The 21,976-nt window shown below is 47.4% G+C and overlaps 1 protein-coding gene across 1 annotated transcript in view; it reads left to right on the plus strand.

Annotated features, from left to right (window-relative positions):
* Positions 1-515: 515 nt before the first annotated feature.
* Positions 516-21,976, plus strand: part of LOC121836475 — a 50,319-nt gene continuing 28,858 nt past the window's right edge. Inside the window, exons 1-6 of the mRNA XM_042291382.1 lie at positions 516-663; positions 4,338-4,573; positions 5,217-5,338; positions 5,800-5,914; positions 6,588-6,758; positions 19,164-19,280. Coding sequence (XP_042147316.1) covers positions 516-663; positions 4,338-4,573; positions 5,217-5,338; positions 5,800-5,914; positions 6,588-6,758; positions 19,164-19,280 — 909 coding nt within the window. The remainder of the gene's footprint in view (positions 664-4,337; positions 4,574-5,216; positions 5,339-5,799; positions 5,915-6,587; positions 6,759-19,163; positions 19,281-21,976) is intronic.

Consider the following 21,976-nt stretch of genomic DNA (forward strand, 5'->3'; position numbering starts at 1 on the left):
GAGGGTTAGTGGAGGGGGAAACAAGGTTTACTAAAACTCCCTATTATCTTACACCGTGGTCTTGGTGTCCCTTGAAACTATTTTTTTTTTAATGTTTTGTTACTGTAGATCTACTTTTGGCACTTTTACCTCTAAAAACCTTCAAGTTCTATGTCGCCATAACACGCGACTGTCTAAAACAAAGAGAAGATAGCCATGAGCTCTTCGGATTTGACTAACATTGTTCGTGCAAAATAAAAAGCTTTAAATATTGTTTTTTTCACGATAAGGCCCAGGTAGACCTTTTTTTTAATACGAGTGGTTGTGGCGCCCTCCCGTGGTGACGTTGGAAACTTTGAATAGGTGTGCTCCAACCAGTCCAAGGTCAGCGCATGAATCAGGGCACTAATGCATTATAAAGACTAGGTGTGCATAAATACCTAACTTGAGGAACTCCCAATGAAGGGGGTATAGACTCGCCGTATTCATAAGTTGCAAGTTACCACCAGCGTGGTCACCGCTGCTTGCTCGCAGAGATGACGAATCACCTGGTGTGCGTGCTGTCCAAGAACGCGACCAAGCCGGCCGACGTCCCGATCGAGCTCTGCACGCACCTGGTCTACCAGGAGCTGGACATGGACCGCAAGACGCGCTCCTTCCATCCCCGGTTCCTTCACTCCTCCGGTGAGAGACCGCACATCCTTTATCGTGTATTCACGATCGCAAGAAAAACGCTTGTGTATAATACGGTGCCTTATACGAAGCGTGGCAAGTCCCAAACATCTGATTGGCGACGTAAGCGATCGAAAGCGTCCCAGTGGTCGGCCTGTCACGATTGGCCAAATGCTGACTATGACGTCAGCAAAGGATCTCTCATCGACGGAAGTGAGAGGAATGAACAAACTTCAGTTTTGACGGTGTTGGCAGTGTTGATTTGAAAGCGCAATGATTTCAAGCTTCCACCATGCTAATTACAAACACCATCGAACTTGTGGTTCGCAAGGTAATGACGTCACGAGGGGGAAGCACTGTTCACTGCGCATCCTCAGAACGAGCTCAGATTTCAAAGCTTCTAACACTGGCAATCTCGATGGTGTGGAATGCACGTTGCAAAAAAAACTGCTGAAGTTCGCCGTCACACGCGCTCAGCAGCCACGGACTCCACTAGAGCCACTAAATTAGCTGCGCTTGGAGTATCGGCACACCGTTCCCCGACATTGTTCTGGGCGCCGCCACTTTGGTGCTTGTGCAGAGCAGACGCAACTACCGATCGTCATGACTCAAAGGTGCGACATCCTCAGTATTAGATTCGGTGTTAGGAAGCTCATGTAATATTGCTTTGCCGCGAACTATTTAAACATGTGTGGAGGACGGAAAAGCGTTTCCTGTGATTTCAGATAAAGCATCAGATAACTAGCAACCATGATTTTAAGCCACAATATGGTTAACTGTCGTTACTCTGAAGTGTAGCCTATTTAGTGGCACTAGACTCAGCTATGGCCGCCAATGAATAATCTTTATTAGGGAGTTTTTTTTTCATTTTTTGGGGTGTATTTACGCTCTGAGTCTCGCCGTTCTAAAATCCTCTATTATCCCTCGCTGCCAATGAGACTGCGGCATGCAGGCAAGAAGCGCGATCATAATAGCCCGCTTCCGGCGTTTCTTAAGCCGTCAGTGACTATGCGGAGCGCAAGTTCGTCTGCTTCTTGCACAAGGGTTGCAGTGACGTCAGACTGCAGAGCCCTGATTGGCTCGGATTCGAAGGATAGTGGGTAGACCTCGACGCTAGCTGTTCTGAGGTCTACTCAATATCGTTCCGAATGGAGCCAATCAAAGTTCGGCGTACTTACGCCACTGCAGCCCCTGCGCAAGAAACAGACGAACTTGCGCTCCGCATAGGCAGTGGCTTTAGGCATGGTACAGGGAGTCACGAAATATGGTACCGAAACTATACCGAGCTTCTTTTCAGAAACAGTATAGCGTACGTTAAAGACACTTAAGTCTGTTTATGAGTAGGAATGCGAAAGCATTCCTACACGCAGCGCATTCCTACAAGCAGCGCGCCACATCTACCTTTTTCACACGGCGCTCCGGCGGTGACATCACGCTCCACTGCGCAGGCACGGCGAACCCCGTCGGCTCCATGGCTTCCGTGACGAAGCATCTGCGTTACTGTGCTTTTTTGCCAATGGGAATCTAACTGCCATTTCGCTGCTACAGACGGTTACAGACAACGCCGGCTTCAAGACCCCCCCCCCCCCCCCCCCAGTTAATGCTATCGCATTAAAAAGGGCACCGAAAACGAATGGCTTCGAAGTGCGAGCCCCCTTGTGATCAAATCGTATTGGGTTGGGCCAAGCTAGAAGAATGCTTGCTTTAAACTAAGTTCTAATAATAAGTCCTTCCGAATCCGGCGCTACGATTTGATGGAGCCAATCAAGCGGTGTCAGAAGTCTGTCTTGGGCAAGGAGGTTAGAAGTACTAGGAGGGGGCACGTTGCAATATTGGTGAAGCCTAGTCATAAAAAGTTTAAACGATTTTGTGCCCAGCGTGACCGCAGATCTGTCTGGCGATTGGTGCGCGTGGCATGTCACGTGCGAGACGGATGGTTGATTGTAGGAGGATTCCTTGCAGGCTTGCGCGCGCTCCGTCCGGTAGGTTTTATGACATCAAAGGCTAGGCTGTGGTGTGTTCTAGTACACCATAGCTAGACGAAGGCTAGCTACGGTCACGTGATGTGGTGAGTGTAAGGAGGAAAATGCGAAAGAGGCGAGGCGTCAAGGGAGCATGCCTTGTGGAGGCTACGCGGCTGACGTCATGCCCTCTCCTACCCTTCTATTCTCCATGGTCTTGGGTATCACCGGATAAAACAATCATGCGCAGAAAAAAGAAAAGCGTAGGATCACAGCGCCTTCACTGTGCGCGACTGGTTTAGTCGGTGATAGCGAGCTCAGAAAGACGACGAACGCCGTGACGATGCAGTCGGTCGAACTTGGAGCGAGACGGAGTATTGGCGGCGAGATGTTGTGGTGGCGCCCTCTAATGTTTACCTTTCGTGACGTCATTACTTTGTGAACAAGAAGTTCGATGGTGTTTATTTTAGCATGGTGGAAGCTTGAAATCATCGCGCTCTGGACACGGCTCTGGAAGAAACGCTTCAAACACCATCGAAATTGAAGTTCTTAGATCATTCTTATTTTCGTCTATGAGAAATTCTTTGCTGACGTCATAGTCAGCGTTTGGCCAATCGGGGCAGACCGACCACAGTGACGCTATCGATCGCTCAAGTTGCCAATAGCGGGCAAACGTCCGTCATCTCTCCGCGGACGACATATTACGTGCTCTTCACGAGAGCTTCATGAGAGCGCGCGCTCGGCCGTCGGCCGCTATTTCTGCAGTAGCGAAACGTAAAGCCCCTCCATCGGGGGGGGGGGGGGGGGGGGGGGGGGGTCAAAAGTAGCGCAAGGTTCCTCGATGCATAAGGCACATGCAACGTGCAGCCCTTGGGAACATCATGGCGGCACAGCGCAGCACTGAGCTAGATTTCAGACGCCATGAATTTCCCAGAGGTGGCGCGCAGCACGTGCCTCGAGCATTTCTACAACAATGAATGGCGCCACTTTTCCCAGGATAGAGGGGCTTTAGCGAAACGTGGCCGTCCACGCCAGTACGCCCCAGACGAACTAAGGGAGCGGAAGAACGACGTTCATGCTTTTGCATTCACAACTCATAAGAAGTGCTTAGGTGTCCTCGGAATGTTGTCAAAATAAATACGGTTTACGTTTACTTCAGACCAAGATTAGTGCAATAACTGAATTCACGGGACCAAAATCTATAGAGGTCTGCTCAGTTTTCTTTAGAAGTGCTTCAGCTTCCCTTTAAAGGGGTACACCGGAGTTTTCTTCAAGATCCCCGGTTGGCCTCAAAATTCCCTAAACACCCAAAAAAACATCGCTAAAATAGTACCTCAAATATTAGGACAAGATAATATTTTCTTCACAAACTTGTTAAATTTACATTACGGCCCTCACCGGTATTTTTTTTTTCAGACTAAATGTCTCCACTTACAGCAATGAAAAAGTAACGCCAGCAGCAGACAGGGGTGCAACTCTTTGGGCTGTAGGGTTTGTTCCCAACTGATTCCTAGCAGTTTCACGGTGTTAAATGAATGCTTGGGAAGCTCGCTCCAGCACCAGCGCAGCAGTACGAAACAAATGCGCGGCGTAGTCAATGTTTCAGGCTGCCTGCTCGACTGGCAAGCCTGACTGCCACTCACGTCACCGCACTGAATACCGCGAATGTATTTGAATGTTCGTTTCGGCATCACTTTCATTTTCCGATTTGGCAATACTAAATAGCATACCAGGAGTTCATGGCCTTGCGCGAGCGCTTCGTCACCGCCAAGTTCGTGGTGGCCCTGAGCGGACAGCTGATCCATGAGGCGACCCAGGCTGCCCAGAAGGACCCGGGAGCTCTGGTGCAGATCGCCTCGGACCTCGCCAGCTGGCTGTCCAAGAACGAGCTGAACGGCATCGCGTTCACGGAACAGCCGCTGGTCAACCCGTCCATCGGGCATGTCATCAGCATGATCAAGGTGAGCACGCCTCTGACAAAAAACTAACCGGAAAAGACGACGTCAAGAGACAACGGAGAAGTAGAACAGACAAGGGGTACTGAAAGAAGGACGTCTGACAGGGAATGATAGCGGACAGGTAAAAGTTCCTTCTGCTGGTCCGTTGTCTTACGGCTCTGTTTAGGGTGGTCCAAACCAACCAGAATTCTTGTTCAAAACCACCAAAATAATTTTTTTTTTAGTGATATGACGTCACCGGTGATATTATACGGTTTCCGCTTGCCGCATTCGGAGTTGAATAAATGTATTATGACTTCCGGGAACCCGCATCGGCCGGGAGAAAACTTGAGCGGAAGGGCGCTCCTCGCTCCCGTTTTATGTCGTAGCAAATCCCACGAAGTGTTTGTTAGGAACGCCAGATACTGCGCGAGGAGCAGACGACGTTCTTGTTTGCTCTGATTGGAGGGAGGCCATAGGTAGAGGCAAAGGCAGGCAGCCTCTACGTGTACCAACTATCTTTCCAATCAGAGCTCTGCGCTCTGACGTGACCGCACGCTTTCAAGTCCTCCCCTTCTTCAGTTTTTCATTGTATATAGTAGTAGGGTCGGGGGCATGAGCGCAACTTATGAGTAACCCCGGTGCTCGCTAATGGCTATCAATGCAGGCGTTCCAGGCGGCTCTGCAAGCTTTAGGAGCTCCCAAGCCAGCCCTTATCTATGGAGGCTACCTGATACCGAAGCAGAACTCAGACAGGACTTTCATCAAGCTGATCAAAAAGCTCGTCATGTAAGTTATAATTTACCTTCAACTCACACCATGCAAAGTTGAAACTAAGCGAACTCCAGACTTAGTACGACACTTGGCTATTGTAAAGGATCTGTGGATTTCAGTTGTCCATTTTCAAGACTGCACGGCCTCCAGTAGCTGCTCCAAGGCCGCCATATTTTGGGCATGCAATTTGAGCATGCATTGAACATTATTGCTGCATCAGAGTTCGGCGGGTACTCGGATCTCAGTCTATTCGACACTAGTACTGCGCCAGCGCTCGGCGTGAACTTGAATACAACCACACGCCTCGCGCAGAAACTGATGTCCAAAATACGGCGGTGCCAGTGTTGCTTAAAGTACCTTCAAAAATGGGTCTATTGTCTTACATGTGTGCGAGGCTCGGGCTACCACCCTCAATGACTCTGCGTATAGATGACCGTGCCGTTGAGGCTATAAACGTAGCGTCTTTCTCTGTGCAGGCTGGTGGACATCTTTGTGCTGGAAACCCACTATCACGAAGAAGAACAGTTCTGCAAGCTAGTGTACCCGTCAATCTACGTAGGAGAAGGTGAACCGCTTCCCAGCCTCCCCATTGTGAGTACGACACTACCACGTAAAGCTGAAACTCGGCCAAGAGATTGATTAGAAACCTTAGAACTGCCACAAATCTTAGAAGAACGAGCAAACTCGCAGGGCGTATGGCAACTGCGAATTCCACAAGTTGCAGAAGCTGTAAAGTTGCTTCCAATGAATATGTGAACATTTGGCAAACAATGCAACAATAAAGGCTAACTTGGTTGACCATTTTGTTCTGAACATGCATTTGTAAAGAGGAAACAGTACAACCGGAGTCGCGAATCCAGAAGAAGGGGCGTCATGAGCGGGACGTGCATAGGTGATGGTATTCGTTGCACGACGCCATACTCGAACTCATCGTTCACGGCGAATGCTCGTCGTTCACAGTTTGAATCAAGATTGCCAAGACCTAAAATCTTATGGTGCGAAATGCACATCGTGGAGTCATCATGAGAGCTCGCCGCACGCGCTCAGCAGCGACTCACTCGGTTTCGCCGTCAAGCTAAGGTCATGGCTGTGGCGTCGGTTGCGCAACGTAGCACGTGTATATGCTACACCTGTCTAAAAATAGTTTCTGCGTCTGCCCAGTGCCCTTTACTTCTACGGGCAAACGCGCCTGCTAGCAAACCGAAGTGCTTGACTGTATCAGGGTCATGTGAAATACTCTTGAGCGTTCTTTTCCTCTTTTTAGAAAACGGCGCTGTTCTGGATGGAGATGGTCAGAGAGGAAGATGACCTCAGCAGCACCTCCAAGATGTGCTTCTCGCTCAGCCTGGTCACACTGTCATTCGACCTGACCGAGAACGCACGACCCACCGCTGGCAGTTGGTGCACGGGACGTCACTGGATCAACTACGGGGATGTGAGTGGTTCTTCGGCGGATATGCCGGTGTGGTCCGCAGGTGAATAAGCATACGCGTGAAGAAATCTAAAAATTAAAAAAATGTAAAAAAAAAAATAAAAGATTCCGGTAGCGGGAAGCAAAACCACGAGCTCTAGGTTAACGCAGATGAGTATGACAGGCACTGCTTCTTGACGACAGACCTTCTGGAAGCCTTAGTGTAGTAGACGTTTTTATAAGACTTATAGAAGCCTCAGTGTAACAACTGACGTTTCGCCCAAAGATTTAACAAAACCTCGTGTAAGAAACTCGCTTACAAGCCTTAGTTGCTAGCTCAGAGTCACACGGGCAACTCGAATGCCATTTACAACGAATGACACTTGAACGATCGGCCAATCAGCGCGCGACACTCCGAGCGTGGGGCGTTCCACGCGCGACAGATCGCGAGCCGATTCGTCGATCACGCGAATGTCATCCGTTGTAAATGGCATTCGAGTTGCCCGTGTGGCACGGGCATTAGCTTAGTGGAAAAGCGTATTCAGCGAAAATGATCATTCCATAAGGTTTCATCTCGGGTTATTCCTTCCAGCTCTGACTAACTCAGTGATTTCTTTTTACTATACTTAATTGGTATCCGTCTTGGGAATCTGCAGGAGGAGTTTTAGCTAAAATGTAACGTAGGGTAACGGATCACAGATAATCAGGGGAAATACACCGCTGCGTGCTAAGCTGTACAAGGTCACGTGGCATTTGCTATAATGGCTTTCGAAGCCCTTTTGATTTTGCTCCGTAGCGTTAATTAACTGGATTATGTGTATCTGGCCATCCCTGTATTACGAGAACCTAAAAATCACGTAGCACACAGTCCAAGCCTTCAGTAAAAAGGTAACGTACTTTGTGAGAAACAACGAGAATGAACAAGCTAATTTCTCTGCACCAGCACGAAGTAACCAACCTTTCGTATTTTGTCCTTTCTCCTCCTCCTTGAAAAATAAAATAAGACCGTTAAGCGAGTCTTTTAACGGGAGGTAACCGACACCCAGGCAGCACCGAGTTCTGGGCCAAAACTTGGCTTGCGTCTGGCAGTTTAGGGCATTAAAAAGCCCGAAGAAGCCAAAGTAGTGCCAAACCTGACCTCCCTTGGCAACAGTCTGGGTATCTTGGCCCTAATTCGCCAAACAAGTGCCAAACTTAGGCTTCGCCGCCGGGTAGTTCGGCTGTCGTCTGGCATCTTCGGGCCCAAATCGCCTAAAAAATGCCAGATTTAGGCTTACTGCCCGGTAGTTCGGCAGATCTTTGGCATTTTTGGGCCAAAATCGCCAAACTAATGCCAAAGTTAGGCTTCACTTTTCGATAGTTCGGCTATCACCTGGCACATTCGGGCCAAAATCGCCACAGATTTGCCAGAGTTAGGCTTACTACCTTGTAGTTCGGCAGAGCTTTGGCATTTTTGGGCCAAAATCGCCGAACTAATGCCAAAGTTAGGCTTCACTTTTTGGCAGTTCGGCTGTCACCTGGCACATTCGGGCCAAAATCGCCAGAGATGTGCCAGAGTTAGGCTTACTACCTTGTAGTTCGGCAGAGCTTTGGCATTTTCGGGCCAAAATCGCCAAACTTATGCCAAAGTTAGGCTTCACTTTTTGACAGTTCGGCTGTCACTTGGCACACTCGGGCCAAAATCGTCACAAATGTGCCAGAGTTAGGCTTACTACCTTGTAGTTCGGTTGAGATCTGGCATCTTTGGGCCCAAGTCGCCAAACGAGAGCCCAAGTTAGGCTTCGCTTCCCGATAGTTTGGCTGTGATCTGGCAGCTGCGGGCCAAAGTTGCCAAACAAGTGCCAGAACTAGGCTTACTGCCTTGGAGTTCGGCTGATGAAATATTTGATGTACGCGGGTGGTCTTCATCTTAATTAAATAGAAATCAAGTTTTATTCGGCTGGCAACTTTATCCTATTTTTGGTGTCTCTTGATTTCTGCAGTCCAAAGGTTGGCTGAATGTTTTGACGCGGCTGGAGCAGGCTTTGCAAACGCAAATAAATTGTGCCAGAGGTTGCACTCGCGCGTAGGTACACAAGCCAATATCGGGGCGCGCCGTGAGACTGGTTCGACATTATGGCGCGTTCACACCGGCGATGCGATCTAGTCGCGCCATAACTTTCATCGCAAAAGCGACCATCGCGGGCAAAACGTGACGGGTTTTGAGCAGTCGCTTGCTGACCCGACTTTTTACGATGCACTCTAGTCGCGGAGAGGCCGAGCCAACCAACGGCGTTCGGAGCGAGAGTTTTTGAGAAGCGAATCGCCAACGAAGGCGTTGGACTCGCTCATCGCGCACGCCAAATTGACCAACTAATTACTTTTATTTTATTTTTTTTTTTGCGATGCGATTTAGTTGGATCGCTCGACTGCTTACATCCCCGGTGTGAATCCGCCTTTACAGAAAGTGCTGCCATTGAGCTAACACTGCGCAAGACGGATGTACGCACGTTTCCACAAGAGATATCATTATTACGCGGCGCATTGCAAAAGCGAGCGTGGCTCTGTGCGTGTCTTGCATTGTGATTGAGCACTGTCAAATCCTAGCGATAACAAAGAGCGGAAACGACCGGGGCTCCGTGGCGCGGCTCCCGCAGCACACTTGGGAATGAAAATAAAATCCCGGAAATTGTACTATTTTACCGTGTTGATACTTTTTCAACATTAAAAAGTGGAGACAAAAAAGGGACGATACAGACAGGACAATCTGAACTTTAAAGGCCGCTGTACAAACGGGACGTTCTACAGAGAAGAACCTTCTCTCCCGAAGCTAGGGGACGGGGAGGGAAAGGGCCATCGTTGGGTGGAAAGAGCGTCAAGAGAATGGGATTAGCCTCGGGGCGAGCCATCTTCTCGAGAGGGAGTGGGGACGGAACAAAGCTGCGGTGGGGGTTCCGGCTAAAAGGTGGAAAAAAGTTAAGCTTGTCAAACGGCGACCTCAGATCCGAGGACGGGCACTTTAGAGAATTTGAAAAAAGCTGCTTGATTAGCCGGACGACCCAGTGCGGTCTACTGGTTCTAGAAGGTGACTCGCACGAAGAAAACTCGTTTTGCTCGAAAACTCTAAAAGCATTCTGGACGTGAACTCTTGCCACAAATAAAAATAACACATGCATGAAAAACTACGAAGGCAACTAAGCTTTCTCCTATGATGGGAGAATGCGTGAGCATTACAGGCGGAGTTATGTTGGCGCAACTTGCAATAAAGAAAGAAAAAAAAAAGTTATGTTGGCGCAACGGACAGCGCGCTAGTTTCACGATCAAGCGGGCCTAGCTTCGAAACCGGGCTGGTTTTTTTTCTCGTGTTCTTTTTTTTATTTCGTTTATTTTTTTATTTTTTTTGTTTGGTCACGTAACAAGAAAAATCACATGAACAGAATTTTTTTTTTGGCCACGTCACCAGATTTTTTTTTATTTCTCCTTTCCTTCAGTCTTTCTTTCTTTTTTTTTTTCCTTTTTTTCGGTTTACGCTTCCTATCGCAAAACTCTTTGCACCTATTTCGCGTTAAATTGGCGTTAGCCAAATCATTTTATTTATGGCAGGGAGTTCTGCCGTACGTATTTTATGTTACTATTACCAACCCTGGCTTGCAATTTCTGCTATCCAAAGGACTGGACTATGCCCTTGCTCCACGGTACGTTCCAAAACCTGACTTCATAATTGAAATTGAAGAGAAATTCAGACATGTGCACGATGTCACAGGGGTAAATCTCGCGAGAAGCCGCGTTGTCAGTGTTTCGAATAATGTGAAACCGGCCGGGTCAAATTTAGATCAACAAGAACGCATTGCTCTTAATGAGTTGAAGTCAGACAGCTCCATCATGATTTGAAAGGCCGACAAAGGAAAAGGAACCGTTGTGCTTGATAGGGATGACTACATGAAGAAGATGTATGAAGTTATAAATGACAGTCGCTATTCCGTGAGGCTATCAAGAGATCCCCGCTGCTGAGTCCGAAGGAGAGTTAGTTGACCACCTTCGAGAGCTGAAAAAGAAAGGACGCATCAGTGACGACCTATACCGTCGTCTCTTCTCCCTTGACGCCGCGACACCCAAGATGTATGGACTCCCCAAAATTCACAAACCGGGTTGCCCCGTACGCCCGATTGTATATGTTATTGGTTCATCCACTTACAGCCTTTCCAAATATCTGGTTATGATTCTGAGCCCTCTTACGGGAAACAATGAGTTTAGCGTCCGGAATTCCCGTGACTTTGTTGAACTCATACGCGCTCAGACCCTGCTACCGCACGAGGCTATGGTATCCGTTGATGTGATTTCATTATTTACGAATGTCCCCAACACCCTGGCGGTTGATGTCGCCCGTGACCGGTTGTTGGCAGACCAGTCGTTGTCCACTCGCACAACCCTCCTTGTTGAAGACGTTATACTCCTTTTGCGTTTTTGTCTCAACCAGTGTAATTTTTGTTTTAATGGGGACATATTTCATCAGGTCAGCGGATGCCCTATGGGGAGTCCAGTTTCCGTAACCGTCTCGAATCTCGTCATGGAATATATATGTTGAGGAAAAGGTAATGTCTGGCATTGATTTCCCCGTGAAGTTCTACCGTCGCTATGTCGATGACACTTTTGTAATAGTTAACAGAGAGAACGTAACCGATTTTCACCGCAATTTGAATAGTGTCCACCCCTCAATTCAGTTCACCTGCGAACATGAAACCGATAGTACCTTGCCGTTTTTTTATGTACGTGTCCATAGAACTAGTGAATCTTTCTTTAAGATGGAGACATCCGTATATGGTAAACCATGTGAAAGACAAAACTTTCTTGACTACCACTCTCATCACCCTACTCAACACAAAAGCTCAGTTGTAAGATCGTTGCCTTCATCGTTCAGAAACAGTCCCATCTAACTCAACACTTAGCGATCAAGAACTTAGCCATGTGCGGGAGGCTTTGAAGAAACGTAACTACCCCGACCGGTTTATCAATCACGTTAAGAAACAAATGTCCCGCCGGCGCCCGGATTGAGCCGAACGAACACGTGACGTCGTGTGCATCCCGTACGCTAAGGGGGTTTCGGAGGCATTGGGACGCGCCCTTAGGCCGTTGGGGTACGAACTGTATACAAACCCTACAGAACAATTGCCAATGTTATCTCCAAGCCAAAAGACCCGACCCCGCCAGAGGCAGAAAGGGTCGTGATCTACCAGGTGCAGTGCAAGGAATGTGACGCTTCCTACATTGGAGAGACGGAACGAAAAAGAAAAACAAGACTAAAAGAACACGCACAGGATGTCGCCAATTCCACGAACGCCGCCCGCTTCAAGTCCGAACTCGTCGACCATGCCTGGACGTCAGGACACCAATTTGACTTTGACAAGGCGAGGGATAAAAGGTGCGGACTGAGGAAGCTGCTGGAATCTTGGTTCATCCAGAACGACAAACGCGGAAGTGATTCATCGCTGGTAAACAAGAACCGTGGCCCCCTGCCGGACGTGTACACAAACTTTATGCCTAAATAGCCGAACTTTTTTCTGCGACTCTAACTCGCTCTGCGCTCTACTGAAGATGCCTCCCGCACGGAAGGCGAAACGTTTAAGTAAATTGTTATTTTTGTGATGTCAAGCCGTTTTTGTTATTACATTTATCATGTCTTCGCCCGGCTTCTGGAGTATTTTTGCGCTCCTAAATTTACCGGTACGACAGCCATGGGAGGCCACTGCGAGCGAGTGGGGACAGAAAATTCAGACTTGGACGTAGTTCAACTACTCTACTCAAACTACATTAGTTTAACTACTTTTTCGAGTAACTCGGTAACTTTCAATTACAACTTGATTTGGGTAATTAGTAGTTTAATTTAACTACTTTTTTCAGGTAACTTCTACTCAAATTACTAACTACTTTCGAAATTATATAATGCTAATTTTGCCCATCACGAAAGTTTGAGCGCAGAAATGAATAAGACGCCGGCAGATGAAGTGGCATTCTCGAACAAGGGGCCCCCTTGTTAGGGAAGGCGTCCTTGGGCCAAGGTGGCGACGAGCAGCCAAAACATAACACCGGCACGCACGAACGCAGGAAGAGATGCTTGCTGAACAAGCCTTGGTCGGGTATTGACCTAATCCGGTAATGCACGCAAGCGCTGCTTTTCCAGCTGCAACCGTGAAAGACGAGGACACTCTGAGAATTGTTGTTTTCGTGCTGTCTGTCTTTAGTGAGTTCTGACTCAAGCGGTAGGTTCCACGGGAGGCGCCACTGGAATGACCTCGCAGCTGGGCGCCTTGTCGTCAGCGCATACGCCTTTGCAAAGCCGGACTCTCCCGCGCACAAACCCTGGTACGGATAATCCGTTCATAGGAGCACGTTCCCGCTTACAGCTGCAACTGTATACGAGCGACGATGCTTGTTCACGTAATCCTTCGCGTCCTTTTGACCATCCATACCTGGGAGACCTCCTCTTTGTTAAAAATGATTCAGGCGAGTCAGAATGTTGTAGTCACCGGCGAGGATTGCGAGTTACCCTTGGGAGATCCTTTTGTTGGACCCAATTTTTTTTTTCAGTAGCGTAGCACTAGCACTACGACGTGACGCGCAGTCGTCCGGATGATCTCATCATCGTGGCGCGAGACTTGAACCCTTGACGGTCTGGTGCACTCGCCCAGCTTACTCTCAGAACGACGTCGGAATGAAGAGGGGCCGGTCATAACAATCTAAACTTGACAAAGAAAAAAGAAAGGAGGAAAGTTTGTTATTAAAGACTCTCTACCCGAGGCAAACCTCACAAGTTTCGTCATGGACTCCTAAGATGCCGACACTCGCTTACCCGACCCCGCACGGCCTGTTTCACAAATTCAACGCTGCCGTTCCAGCAGCCCGTCGGCAGAACGTCTATTTAGCTGGGCTGGGGACGTCTTTAAAAGGAAAAGGGGAAAACTCTCCTATCAAGAACTTTGAAAGTCAATTGCTTCTGCGAGCGAGTAAACTATTTTGGCGAAAACGCAAGCCATAAATAGACTGCATTTATTTTAGGCTCGCAGGGTTTTTCATTGATCAAAACTGCTGTTCATTTTGCTACCACAAATATATAAAAAAGTAACTTCGAAAGTAACTTCAAAGTAACTCGCTACTTTTTACAGTAGTTAGTAGTTTACTCAATTACTATTACGAATGCGTAATTTCTACTCTACTCCAATTACTTTTGGCGCCGATACTCACTAACTTAACTTAAATACCTTTTTTGAGTAATTTGTACATGTCTGACAGAAATAATGAGGCTTATCGGATGGCGACAAGCCCGAAAAACATAACCACCCCGTCCATTTCGCTTTCAAGAAAGGAGATTATCTTTCTGAGGCCCTCAATGGAAGCTGAACGCTGACAGACTAGGCAAGGCGACAAGGTCACCGGCAGAGAGAGAGAGAAGTCTTGCAAAAGAGGAAAAAACATCGTTGGAGTTACAGCCATGGGCCGAACGGTCATCGTTGGATTGGGGGAGGGGAAGGGGATAAAAGGTGATAGAAGAAAAAAATTGTGAAAAGAGAGAGGGAGGTTGTTTCGCCAAAGCCGACAAGCGGGGCGCGAGGAGCCACAGAAAGTGGCTGGCTTTCCTTTTATGCGTTGTTGATTCCCCTTCGACCTCGCCTTTTTTAAAGCCTCCCCACCTGCTTTTGTGTCTTCGTGTGGCTGTCAGCGAGCGCGACAGCCGCTTTAAAGGCCGCCGTACAGTTCGCGCTTTCCACTTTTTCTGCGTTTCCTCCTCTCCTGCCCTCCTTTCCTTCCTTCACCGCCCTCCCCCCCCCCCCCCCCCCCCCCCCCCTGTTTACCGCCCTCCCCCGAGGGGACAACATGGAGAATGGATTAGGAGACGCCTCCGTTAATCCGGCTTAACCCGCCGAAGAGGGGGCCTGCTGCTTGACTAAAAATTATTTCGCTCCTCAAAAAAAAAAAAAAAAAAAAAAAAAAAAAACGCCGCGGGCAGCGACCGTATGCGCTTTGTTGGATGCGCAACGCTCCGTCCGCCTTGAACAAGCTGGTATGCATTGGACTAACATTTTTTGAAGTGCGGCAGGTTTAGTGTAGGTCCTATCATATGGTCCTGAAAGACTTCCCTGTCCGCCACAAGCTAGCCAATAATTCAAGAACATAACGACGGCAGCGTAGTCAAACAGTGTACAATAAAATGTATATAATATTTCTAAGAACACCGTTGTCTTCACTGCTTGGCTTTCAAATTCTTAGCGCTGCCAATAATCGTAATCAAACTATTTTTATGACTGAAGACAACTCGTCGTGCATCGACCCCAAGATTACGCTTACGTGAAACATGATTCGGCGCGGGAGCGGCTCGAGTCACCGTAAACATCTTTTTTTTTTTTTTAACGTGGATTTTGCTTTTTTAATTTAGCTGAGGCACCACTGGCAGAACACGAATCGCATACTTGGAAGGTATATACCGTCTGAAAACTCATATAGCTGGTTCAGTGAATGCAATACTAGCGCATTCGTTGAAGCTTGATTTGTTGATTCGAACTTCAAATCACACGCACCCATTCTCCCTATTCCTGTTTACCCAGTCATAGTCGTTCCCTCACGATGCAATACGAGTACAAGTAACTGCAGTTTATGCATTGTTGACGTTAATTGGACAGCCATGATCACACGGTTTTTAGAAGCGCTATAGAACGAGCACAAGCGTCGAATTCCGGTACACTGATTTCTGTCTCACCGCCGTGACGCCATACGAGAAAAGCGATTTCGTTCTGTCTGTGAAATTAGGAACACAGAAATCAAGCTATAATCCCGGTAATAAAACAAAGCGAAATGGATCTCTGCAGCCAATACCCAACCGTTTGCGAGGTGACTAGGCGAAAGCATATATTACCTCCGTGCCTTTACCCTCTGCACACTGCCAGAGAGAGTCATACAAACTCCTTGGAGCTATTGTCAACACGATTGCGTTTGCAAGCCTCTAGTTTGACTCGGCTGGGATTCGTCCCTTTCATAGCTCTCTATGAAACGAGAAAGGTAGATACTTTTCTACATTGGGTGGGTTTGCCCGGGGCCTCCAGTTATTTACGGCCAAAATCACACTGGAGGCGCTTCAGCAATGTTCACTCTGGTCGACACACGTGCACACTAAAAATGCCAGTCGTCTGCCTTCCCAAAATGTACTTGAAGAGCCAATCATAGAGACCGACGGATAACGAGGCCGAAATTATGCTTATACCTCGAAAAAATTATAATACAAATTTGGCCTCGTCATTCCCAAACTGGTTGCCGGACGAAATTCTCTATGCGTATTGTAAGCCAGGGTTGGTAATAGTAACATAAGATACGTGCGGCAGAATTTCCTGCCATAAATAAAATGATTTGGCTAACGCTAATGTAACGCGAAATAGGTGCAAAGAGTTTTGCAAAAGGGAGCGTAAACCGAAAAAAAGAGAAAAAAAAAAGACAGAAGAAAAGGAGAAGTAATAGTAATAAAAAAAATCTCTGGCGACGTGGCCAAAAAAAAATTCTGTTCATGTGATTTTTATTGTCACGTGACCGAACAAAAAAAAAACAAACGAAATAAAGAAAGAACACGAGAAAAAATCATCCCCTGCCCGGTTTCGAAGCTAGGCTCTCTTGATCGTGAAACTAGCGCGCTATTCGTTGCGCCTAGTTGCGCCGACATAACTTTTTTTTTTCTTTATTGCAAGTTGCGCCAACATAACTCTGCATGTAATGCTCGCGCATTTTCACATCATAGGAGAAAGCTTAGGTGCCTTCGTAGTTTTTCATGTATGTGTTATTTTTATTTGTGGCAAGAGTTCACGTTCCAGAATGCTTTTAGAGTTTTGGAGCAAAACGAGTTTTCTTCATCCGAGTCACCTTCTAGAGCCAGTAGACCGCACTGGGTCGTCCGGCTAATCAAGCAGCTATTTTCAAATTCTCTGACGTGCCCGTCCTCGCATCCGAGGTCGCCGTTTGACGAGCTTATCTTCCACCTGGTAGCCGGAACCCCAACGGCAATGTTCCGTCCCCACTCCCTCTCGAGAGGATGGCCTCGCCCCGAGGCTAATCCCCTTCTCTAGACACCCTTTCCACCCAACGCTGGCCCTTTCCCTCCCCGTCTCCAGCTTCGGGAGAGAAGGTTCTTTTCTGCAGAACGTCCCGTTTGTAGCAAATCAAAAGGGTGAAGCGAAACGCGTGACCCAGCGTGACCTCTCTACGTAGGACGCGTAGGACAAAAACGTTTGGACGAAAATTTTTCACGTGACTTTCTCTGTCACGCTGATGGGATCTCTGGGGCTGTCGTTTTCGCCGTTTGCCTAGTTATAGAAACAAGCGGGCCACGTAGGTCCGGTTTTCGAACTGCTCTTCAGTGTTCTGTTGCTTTCGTGCGCTGCAGACGCGACTGTGTTTTTTCGTCGTAAACGGTCGGAATACGTCCATGCCAATTTTTCGGTAACAGCCATTTTTTTGCACCGGAGTTCGTGGAATACTTGTGATGTGTTTGTTGGACACGCTTCGACAAAAACTGCTCTTCGCCGACGACGAGACGTCAGTCCTCGAATCCTCGATTGTGTTTGTGGGGTGCCTGAGTTGGATTATGCATCTATCAAGGATTACAGGATATCGCTCTTTTATTAGTAAGTGCACTGCAAGCATGATTCTGATAGTCGTCCTGCTTTCCTCTCAATCTCCGCGGTTTTTATGTGATGAGTTTTGCTTGGCATGAGGACAGTGTTAATTGTATTTTATAATTTGCTTTTCGTTTTACAGAGAAGTGTGACCTCTGTAAATATGTTGAGAATACACTGTGTGCAATGATAGTTGTTTAATAAACTTCTGGGAGCGATCGAAAAAAATTTGTTTCTCCGTATACGTGATTGGATATGCAACAAATGACATGCAACGTACATATACTTGCACGACGTTCGGCCAATACGAAGCAGACGCATCGTAGAGTTTTCGCACAATATTGCGCGAACGCTAGGTCGGGGCGAAACAGCTGTACGGCAATACCCGCCGGGTATCAAACGGTGGTACAAAACTGGACAGTTGAGCGATATTGGAACCGACTTTCGGCCGGCACTGGCACGATACTGCAAAGTATTGCCGTGCTGCTTGGGAACGGAGGTGATGACATCTTACCATCGTGTTTCCAACGCTTGTTTAATTTATTTCTCTTCTGGGACGCGTGAAAGAGCACTTCTGTGACACACCAGAGATATTCGAAACTTGGGCTGGCCTCTCGGCTTTGTTTGTCACTTTTGGCACTTATTTGGCACTTCAGTGGGTAGCCAGAGAAAAGTCAAACTTCGGCATGCCCCGAATCGACAAATTAAGATTTACTGCGGCAGTTATGGCTCAAGTCTGGCACTTACTTTGGCGCTCCTCTGGCGGACCAGAGAAACGCCAAACCTTGGCACGTCCCAAATACCGAAATTAGGCGTTGCTCTGGCAGCTATGGCTGAAGTATGGCACCAACTTTGGCGCTCCTCTGGCGGACCCGAGAAAAACCAAACTTTGGCACGTCCCAAATACCGAAATTAGGCGTTACTCTGGCAGCTATGGCTGAAGTTTGGCACCAACTTTGGTGCTCCTCTGGCGGACCCGAGAAAAGCCAAACTTTGGCACGTCCCAAATACCGAAATTAGGCGTTACTCTGGCAGCTATGGCTGAAGTATGGCACCAACTTTGGCGCTCCTCTGGCGGACCAGAGAAACGCCAAACCTTGGCACGTCCCAAATACCGAAGTTAGGCGCTGCTCTGGCAGTTATGGCTCAAGTCTGGCACCAACTTTGGCGCTCCTCTGGCGGACCCGAGAAAAGCCAAACGTTGGCACGTCCCAAATACCGAAATTAGGCGTTACTCTGGCAGCTATGGCTGAAGTATAGCACCAACTTTGGCGCTCCTCTGGCGGACCAGAGAAACGCCAAATCTTGGCACGTCCCAAATACCGAAATTAGGCATTGCTCTGGCAGTTATGGCTGAAGTATGGCACCAACTTTGGCGCTCCTCTGGCGGACCAGAGAAACGCCAAACCTTGGCATGCCTCGCATTCCCAGATTAGGATTTACTATGGCAGTTATGGCTCAAGTATGGCACCAACTTTGGCACTCCTCTGGCGTACCAGAGAAGAGCCAAAATTTGGCATGCCCTAGGATCGCCCAACTAAGGCTATAGTTAGGCACCGTACTTTGGCACTGATGAGTGCCATGGTGCAAAAATCTAACTGCGCCAAAGTTGGGCCCTTATGTTTGCCAGACCTCTGCCCAAGTTGGGCATTCCTCTGGCGTGCTACCTGGGCAGGTAATGGGCACTCCCGCTACCGGCGCAATTGGCGGAAATTCAGCGTCAAAATGTGCCCTGATTGTTGTACCCTTTCCATTTCGAGCGTTAAGTCTGGCCGTCTTACCTGTGTCCCCATGGCCGCAGATGTGCAGCGGAAACGCGTGGCTCGTTCCCCAGGAAGACAGCACAGTGTTATCAACGTCCCGACACAAAGCGCGTAACTGGATCTCCTACGACAGCGAGTTCGCAATTAAGGAAAAGGCAAGTGCATCACAATGTGTCCGTTTGGCTGGATATTCGATCGCGTAATGCACGCCGGTTAACCTGAGAAAAATTTATTCACGGGAAACTGTCAAAATGTTTTCGATACGCACCAACTCCTTATAAGGTCAAAGTTTGGATTTCAAAAACATCGTTCAGCAGGACTTGCACCACATGTAAAAATATATTTTCCATAATCTAGAAAATATTAAAGTGATCTGAGCGTCTTAGCAATTTTCATGTATGTTACAAAAACTCGTACATACATAAACCACACATTTTGCTACAGAAACTAGAACTCTATGGTGTGGCTTATACCTACTGAAACCTTATCTAGGAAGTCGGAGGCAGAATGTGTGCTGCAATCGTTTTTATTCAAACAATAAATCCTATATCATCTGGTGTACCAAAAGTAAGCATTTTATGTCGATTTCGTTTTAATGTCTATTAAAATAAAACCGTAAATATTCATAAAAAAACCAAACGTATATCATGAGCTTAAGATACAACACTTGTTTCTGCTGGTGACGTTAGATGGAGAGAAACACTTTAAGAATAAACACGAGCAAAACCAACGCTTCAATTTCACTACCAAAAATAATAATGTTCGTTTAATAATTACTACATCTTTAAATTCAGTTAATATTGTACTAGTTCATAGTTTCAAGACACTGGAAGTTGTGGTTTCTCACAACATGTCCTATACCGATCTCATTAAGTCATGAAATAAAAACAAAAATCGCAAAAACTGTAGAACTGGTATACGCGCATCGATATATACATATATATATACTTCCTACCTCAATAACAAGTATACCGTCTAAGTCATTATTTCATTCTTGCTGAAATAATTTTCCGTCAGTCCGGGTACCAACCACGGTGACGAACCTCAAGAAAGTGTACCTAATTCAGAAGAATGTGCTGCGCATAATAGACCCGTTTTAAAAGTCCAATCACGTGCTTCGTGCCCAAGTAATGGCGACCGCCAATGTTGCTCGATGGACATTTGAAAAGGGGTCTATGGCAAATGCACCGTATCTGTCTTGTACAGAAAACCCGTTTAAAAGTTATAATGCACTCAAATGCGTAGCCTTTACAATGGCAGGCTATTCATAAGCCATAAAACAGAACAGCAATGTAATATTCGAACTTATGAAGGCTCTGATGGGACTGGGTAGTCTACAGCGACATCTCGTAACTTACGAAACTAGGAACCCCGACTATAGACCGACACGCTGTTTACAAACAAGCTGGTCGTTTGCCCATCTGGTGTAGGCCCTGCGCGTGCGCAGAAACCGAATTCGCGTGAAGTGAAGCGTCTGCGCATGCGCAGTGCCGTCGACAGCGCCAGCGCAGCTGTGTAACGTCAGGGCCGCGTGTTCTTCTATAGCTATGCAACTAGTGAAGTTTCCATTGAACCCCAGTAAAAAGATGTTGGTTTATCAAATCTCAAGACTTCTAAACTCTTTGCATTATCATGATATTTGAATGGACACCATAAATCTTCGGGGGTCAAGAACGTTATGCGCGCATTTTCGCTTAAAACCAAATGCTTCGATAATTGAACCGCATTGCGTCGATTGTTTGTATAGATCGTTTCGCCTTAAGACCAGACGCAGCCGGCACTACGTGCTGATCGGACCGATCGGGCAGCGTCAAGGCGCACCAAATAGTGCGTGCGCTGGCTCATCCAATTGAATGTCGGCCCTGTGTCACGTGGTTTTCAGCTTTCTCTACTCACGGCGGCGTTCGCTTTCAGTCACGTGGTGGAAGGGTGCGCATGGTGTTGGTCATGTTTATTTACGTGTTCTATCATTGCTGGACCAATCATGTACAGAGAAAACCTTGTGAATTGCGCTTTTGGCGCTGGTGGAGGAGTACCATTTGCTCGTAGCGTTGACTACGTCTGGACTTAATAACCCTTAACGAAGTGTAGTGCGGATGCTTGTTACTTACTTTTTATTTATTTTTTCTTCGTTTTTGCGTGATTTGAGTGATTAGTTTTGTATGTGCACTTCCCATTACCTTTGCTGCGCTGCTGCTGGGAAACATATGATGGCCGAGATCTCGCCAAGCCGTTTATCTCGGCTTTTTTCCAGCTTCCCACCATTTATTGGAAGTGGGAATAAATCATAGTATTAAAACGTTTAGTCGATTATCGCAACACGTAAGCGATACACGCATTGCAGAACGCTAAGGCTTTACTGGACAATATAGCCTCGGTTACGAAGAAGGGGTGCGAAAGTTTAATCCTATTAACGATATCAAGTTCATACGCTCGAAACTATTTCGGGAACCTAAACAAAAGGTCTCCGCCCTTCGTCGGTAACTGTCGTAAGCCCGCTATAGTAAGCTATTGGTTAGACCCGCAGAAGGTTTTCATGCAGAGTCGCCGTGGCGCAGAAAGGAGCGGGACCAATGGCTTCCACGATATGTCAGAAAAGGGTCTGTCTCGATGGAATTTTCCACTGACAGATCCGCTTGCACTACAATTCGCCTTCCTCTGCGCTTGCGCAGGTGATGTAGCGTCTGTCGGCTCAGGCTCTCGGCGTTCATCGTTACAGTAGCGTCACTTTTGCTCACGCTATTTCTTCATTTTTTTTTTGTGTGTTTTTTTTTTTTTTCTATCGCGTGCTGGCAGCAGCGGGTACTACGGTAAGTGACGCCAATCGAATAAGAAGGACGTTAATGTAATT

The sequence above is a fragment of the Ixodes scapularis genome, unplaced genomic scaffold, assembly GCF_016920785.2.
Source record: "Ixodes scapularis isolate PalLabHiFi unplaced genomic scaffold, ASM1692078v2 PGA_scaffold2__306_contigs__length_199485367, whole genome shotgun sequence".
Lineage (NCBI taxonomy): Eukaryota > Metazoa > Arthropoda > Arachnida > Ixodida > Ixodidae > Ixodes > Ixodes scapularis.